This window comes from Nematolebias whitei, chromosome 3 (genome assembly GCF_014905685.2).
Source record: "Nematolebias whitei isolate Nwh7 chromosome 3, NemWhi1, whole genome shotgun sequence".
Classification (NCBI taxonomy): Eukaryota; Metazoa; Chordata; class Actinopteri; order Cyprinodontiformes; family Rivulidae; genus Nematolebias; species Nematolebias whitei.
This window is the reverse complement of record NC_056500.1, coordinates 1,397,122-1,403,834: the sequence shown is the minus strand read 5'-3', so window position 1 is coordinate 1,403,834 and position 6,713 is coordinate 1,397,122. Positions and strand designations below refer to the sequence as shown.

Sequence of the window (6,713 nt, the reverse complement as noted above, 5' to 3'; positions counted from 1 at the left end):
TCTTTGGTATTTCATTCTTTAAGTACTCCGAATACTGAGACGGTCTTTGGTATTTCATTCTTTAAGTACTCTGAATACTGAGACGGTCTTTGGTATTTCACTCTTTAAGTACTCCGAATACTGAGACGGTCTTTGATATTTCATTCTTTAAGTACTCCGAATACTGAGACGGTCTTTGGTATTTCACTCTTTAAGTACTCCGAATACTGAGACGATCTTTGATATTTCATTCTTTAAGTACTCCGAATACTGAGACGATCTTTGATATTTCACTCTTTAAGTACTCTGAATACTGAGACAATCTTATGTATTTCATTCTTTAAGTACTCCGAATACTGAGACGATCTTTGGTATTTCATTCTTTAAGTACTCCGAATACTGAGACGGTTTTTGATATTTCACTCTTTAAGTACACTGAATACTGAGACGGTCTTTGGTATTTCACTCTTTAAGTACTCCGAATACTGAGACGATCTTTGATATTTCATTCTTTAAGTACTCTGAATACTGAGACGGTCTTTGGTATTTCACTCTTTAAGTACTCCGAATACTGAGACGATCTTTGATATTTCATTCTTTAAGTACTCCGAATACTGAGACGATCTTTGGTATTTCACTCTTTAAGTACTCCGAATACTGAGACGATCTTTGGTATTTCACTCTTTAAGTACTCTGAATACTGAGACGATCTTTGATATTTCATTCTTTAAGTACTCTGAATACTGAGACGATCTTATGTATTTCATTCTTTAAGTACTCCGAATACTGAGACGATCTTTGGTATTTCATTCTTTAAGTACTCTGAATACTGAGACGATCTTTGGTATTTCATTCTTTAAGTACTCTGAATACTGAGACGATCTTTGGTATTTCATTCTTTAAGTACTCCGAATACTGAGACGATCTTTGGTATTTCATTCTTTGAGTACTCAAAATACTGAGACGATCTTTGGTATTTCAATCTTTAAGTACTCCGAATACTGAGACGATCTTTGGTATTTCATTTTTTCTTTACTTTTATATTCAGCTTCTAAAATATGTTGTAATGAAATGGTCTGGTAAAGGGTTCTTGAATGTACCAAATGGCACATGTGGCACATCTGCAGAGACGTTTAATACGATCAGGAAATTATTAGAATAATTCTGTTTTTAATAAAAATTTAAATAAACTTTTATAATTTGATTTAAATCATAAAAAATTTTGAAGGATGACAAAGTGATTAGAAAAACAGGAATTTTTGAGTTAACTTGTTCAAAATAAAATAAAAATTTCTGAATAAATATGAAAATAAAATATTACTGGACAAAAATGAAAACAAACAAAACAGGACAAATTAAAATAAAGTAAAAACTATAACTTTCATACAAACATTTTAAAGTGTGTCTTGTTTCTGGTGGAGCTGCAGAGTGTTTTATTTAAAACGCGCTGACGAGGCGTCACAGAAACACAGAACTGTCCAAAATAAAGGACAAGAAACAGGAACAGTTGTGATTGCAAAATGTGAGAGCGTCTCCGCGCCCTGCCTGGCTCTAAACTACAAGTAGCGTCTCTCCAGAGATGAACACGAGCACCACTCAAAGTTTACTGCAGCACTTTCATTACCGCCACATCTAAACTGACGTCGGTCATGGAAGTTCAGATTTTACTTCCTGTTTTTACATAAATATCCTCCAAATATGTTCTGAGTGTTTCTTTGTCCTTTGCTCAACAGACTCTGGTATCTGTGCAGTCTTCAAGGAGCTTCAGCGCTCTGAGTCCTAAAAGATGTTCTGAGTCTGGGAGTCACACCGACAACTCAGCGCTGGGTTCAAACTGTGGCTCAGACGGACTCGGACCAAGTTCCAAGTAAAACAGGACGGCTGCCGGAGTGGACAACAAACTCAAGGACTTGTGTTCACGTCGACGGGTCACGTGCTCAGGAGGTGCTCAGACCAAACCTGCCGGGAGGTTTCCATGCCCGAAGCAGTGATGTGGTTTCTGTGAAGACCGACCGAGGTCCGTGTGTGTGTTTTTAAAAAGTGTGACCTCTAAACGTGCGCAGCTCTGGATCAGTCAAAGACACAAGACTTGCTGATGCAGACCAAAACATCTGATGGAGTTCAGGGTCCTTCAGGGAAAGTCTGAGTTTTATGTGAGGAGCAGCAACATGTCTGAGGTTTTTGATAAGGAGAGGTTTAGAGGACTGCTGGACATGAGCTCGTTATAAAAACACTCCGCAGGGACGAGGACACCCACACCTGGACAGAAACAGGTGCTCACTGTGAAGACTTCACCATCATGATGGAGAAACTGAAGCACACGGCTCCACCTGCCTCACCTCACCAACTACCTTGCCCTGCCTCCCCTTCTTCATCGTCTGCCTCCTCATCGTCCTGTCGGTCCGTGGAGCAGCACAGTCCCCTGCAGGACTCAGACTCAGCATCTCTGGAGCTCCGGAGAACCTCACATCCTGTGAAATCAAGGCACACAGGGAAGGTCTCCACTTCAGCTCAACCTCCCATCATCCTGGTAACCAGTCACCAAGACGGTACAGCTGATGCACCTGAGCCTGTCGCTATGGAGACGGTGCTGGAGAACGAGGCAGACAAACTAAAAATCACGTCTGCCGCTCCGACTGATGGGTCGCCAAGTCTTTCCTCTCCACCTCCGCTCCTCCCAGCACCAGCCAAGACTTCTCCGTGTTCTCTAACACCTCCGTCCTTCATCACAGCTGCCCCACTATCATCATCATCTCCTCTCCCTCCACACATTCCAGTCATCAGCCTCGGTCACAGCAAGCCCCCCCTGCCGCTCCCCAACACTCCTCTGACCGCCCTGCACCCGATCCCTAACCTCAGGCACGGGCCCCACGGGGACGCCCGGCGCAGCCAGCAAAGTGCTTTATCCACGGTTGGCCCTGTACCTTCAGGATTATTTGGGGGGCCTGGAGGCCCATCAGCTCCTCTCGGGCCCCTGTTGGCTCAGCAGTACCTGTCTGCACACACTTTCCTCACCAGGTGAGACCGGCTCAACTAACACATGCACTGCACTCCGACTGAATCTGCTCTTTGTATTACTTTTCTCCTAAAATAAGAACATTTGGATTAAAAACGTTCTGATGCCGTAAAGTTTAGACAGTTTTAGACGTAATTGTGAGAAAACATTTTGAAGAGTTCGTACCTCACGTGTCATCACGCAGCTCCGGAGCAGAGATGCAGAGCGTGGTTCTGACTGACTGATGAGGTGACAGCTCATTCCAGGTGGACCGAGCCAACACCCCTCCACGATCTGTCATAGTGGCTCATGCAAAAAGTTTCCTTTGCATCGCATCAGTGTTCATTAGGAAGCAACTTACATAGAATTCTGTTTATTTGCAAGTGCAAATATCTGCAGCAGCAACTAGCTGTAGCACTCCTAGTGCAGCCTGGGACTCCTTGAGGAGGATTATCGTGACCGCTCAGCAACACTGACAGCCATGACAGTCTGCATGAACAATCTGAAGAAAGTAGCTGGTTTGATTCTTCACAGTCAAATAATCCTAAAAGTTGCATTTTAATCCCGTTAAAGAAATCTGAAAGAACTCTTGAGTTCAGCGTAAAGTCATCTGGTTGAGACACTGCGTGTTCGTTTCATCAGGTGAAAACAGACGTGACCAGCGAGCTGTCAGACCAACAACCCACAGTGACTCCTGACATGTGGCAGTGATGCTGTTGTGGATGTTGTCCTGGTAACAAGGGCAGTTTTCTGTTTTATATGAAACCTCCACCACTGGAGCTTCATGATGACTGACAGGAGCCTGCTCTGTGAGACCAGCAGGATGTAAAGAAACTTTACAGTTCTCAAGCCAGATTCACACAACAGGACGTTTGGTTGCTGCAAATTCATTCACTCAACCTTTATTTCTACAGGTTAGTCACACTGAGCCTCCAGGACTCATCTACAAGAGAGACCTGATTAATTTTATTTATTAATTTATTATTTATTAACCTTTATTTAACCAGGCAAATCCCATTGAGATCACAGATCTCTTCTGCAAGGGAGGCCTGGGCCTGCATGATTTTAATCTGTGATTGAGAAGGTCCAGGAAGTATTCCTGCCACCTCCCGACGACATCACTGGTTGAGGTTCACCTCACCTTCACAGAGCTAGCAAAGAGCTGCTTTCCCCTCCTCAGCCTGTAGGATGGCCACTGAGAGAAGCACCGACAACCTTGCAGCCACTTCAACAAGTGAGTCGTGGACCCACTCGGACTCAGTGTCCCCGCCTCAGCTGGGATGTGGTTAAAGTTCCCTGAGGTGTGAAAGATCTTTCTGATGGGTTCTTCTGCCAGGCGTTCCCAGCAAACCCTCACTACATGTTTGGGTCTACCCGGTCTGTCCAGCGTCTCCGCCCGCCATCTGATCCAACTGAGACTAAAAGTCTGAGTCTACGTACTCTTTACGAAGACTCAGAGTCTTTGGGGTTAACCAGAAGTTTATGGTTTTATTCTATCAGGCCGTATTGGAAAGTATCGTCAGGTTTGTGATGTGAGCGTGGTGTGGTCATCTCTCTGTGCAACTTAAATCTAAAGTTAGTCACATGGTACAGACTGCAGCGAAGGAGATAGGACTGATCACCCTCCCTGCAGTCTGTCCTCAGACGTGCTCGGAGGCGCTCACATCCTCAACTCACAATACGAACTGTTAACATCTGGAAAACGGTTTAGAGTCCCAGCCTAGATTTAACAGATTTAAAAATTAATTTGTCTCTACATCAGTCAGATTGTTAAAGAACGTAGACATGTAGTCTTTGTCATGCTGCTGATGCTCTGGTCTCATTGTGTCGTTTACTTGATGGAATGTATGTGGGAATGTGCAACATGTGTTTTTATTGAATAATAGGTGTTTTTTATTTTATTGTGGTGTTCACGTGATTTTATTGTTTGCAGTGTATTTAATTGTAGAAGAAGCTTTGTCAGTGCACAATGTCCAAGACAAATTCCCCCTTGGGAACAATAAAGTATATGTCGGTCGGTCGGTCGGTCGGTCGGTCGGTCGGTTGGTTGGTCGGTCGGTCGGTCGACTCTCTACAGGTGGTGATCAGTTGACAGCTCAGCTCCTCTCTTCACCCGAGTGTCCAAATCAAACGTTCGTAAATCAGACGACACGACTACAAAGCCAATCATCGATCTACGACCTAGGTCCACCTGGTGCCAAGTGCACTTATGGACACCGTGATGTTCAAACATGGTGTTCATGATGGACAAACTATGACGAGCACAGAAGTCCAACAACAGAACACCGCTCAGGTTCAGATCAGAGCCCGTCCCCCCACCTGAAGGTGCAGGGAAGCCACCCTCCATCTACCGCAGGAAACTCCAACACCCAGGCAGCAAGTCGGGGGGCTACAAGTAGACCCACACCAGCTCGGTGTCTCTCACCATGGACAACTCCAGAGTGGAATAAGGTCCAGCCCCTCTCAATGGGATCGGTTCTGGAGCCCATGCTGTGCATCGAGGTGAGTCCAACTAGATCTAGTCAGTACCTCTCAACCTCACGCACAAGCTCAGGCTCCTTCCCCCCCAGGGAGGTCACGTTCCATGTCCCAAGAGCAGCTTTGGTAAGACACAATCAGAGCACCAAGGCCCTCACCTTCATCCACTGCCCATGGATTCATGCACCTGACTCATATGGCCCCTCCTGCAGGTGGTGGGTCCACAGGAAGACATACCCATGTTGCTCATTTGAGCTGAGCTCGACTGAGCAACATGGACAGAGACCCAGTCACCAAGTGCTCACCAACGAGTCCCTCCCCCAGGCCTGGCTCCAGGGTGGGGCCCTGGTAACCCACATCCGGGCAAGGTGCACCGAGTTCCTTATTTTCTTTTGTCCATACAAGTCTTCTGAATCGCTCTTTGTCCGGCCTGTCACCTAGAACCAATCTGCCCTAAGAGACCCTACAGGGGCAATTACAACTGGCCCCAACTGCAGAGCTCCTACAAACTCCTCCACCACGATAAGGTGGTGATTCAAGGAGGAGTTTATTCATTCAACCTTTATTTATTTGGCACAGACTTCCTGTTTGGAAGCAACATCCCTTTGGTTTTTTCATCATTTAGCAGTTTGAGACGGAACAAATCGGACTGGATGATGTCAAATGCAGGCAAACCGTAGCAACTGTGTTAGCTTGACAATAAATAATTGTATCATCTGCATAGAAATGTAAGGATGCGCCAGGAATGTTTCGACATGCATTATTTATATAAATTGTAAAAAGAATGTGTCCTAAAACTGAGCCTTGTGGCACTCTATTAGTGAATGTTAAATTGCTCCATGAAGTACCTTTGTGTTGAACAAACTGCCTCTGACCTGAAAGATAGTTAGAAAACCGAGCGAACCAATCTCTGAGAGCTGATGGTGCAAGATGTCATGATCCACAGTATCGAGAGGTTTGGACACGTCTCGATAAAATTAGGTTTAGTTTGTATCGGCAGGGTTGGGTTACATAATTTGTTCCACCTCATGTACCACATGTGATGCGAATGACATTAAACTTGACTTGAACTCGATATCTGTTTCATCCAGCATAACATACTGGGTTAGATTTTCTATCAGATTAAATTACTAATTTGATTAATTATAGCTACGAAAAAGTTGGTGCTAACCTCTATTATAATATCATAATATTATAATATTATGATTTATAATATCATAATATTATAATATCATAATATTATGATATTATAATATTATGA

General features: G+C 44.3%; 2 protein-coding genes across 2 annotated transcripts in view; one reads left to right on the top strand and one right to left on the bottom strand.

The window, feature by feature from the left end:
* LOC119430355 overlaps positions 1–6,713 on the bottom strand; it is a 25,528-nt gene that overhangs the window by 5,019 nt on the left and 13,796 nt on the right. The window lies entirely within an intron of this gene.
* Positions 2,053–6,713, top strand: part of lyl1 (LYL1 basic helix-loop-helix family member) — a 9,453-nt gene continuing 4,792 nt past the window's right edge. The window contains exon 1 of the mRNA XM_037697854.1: positions 2,053–2,997. Coding sequence (XP_037553782.1) covers positions 2,279–2,997 — 719 coding nt within the window. The 5' untranslated portion in view covers positions 2,053–2,278. The remainder of the gene's footprint in view (positions 2,998–6,713) is intronic.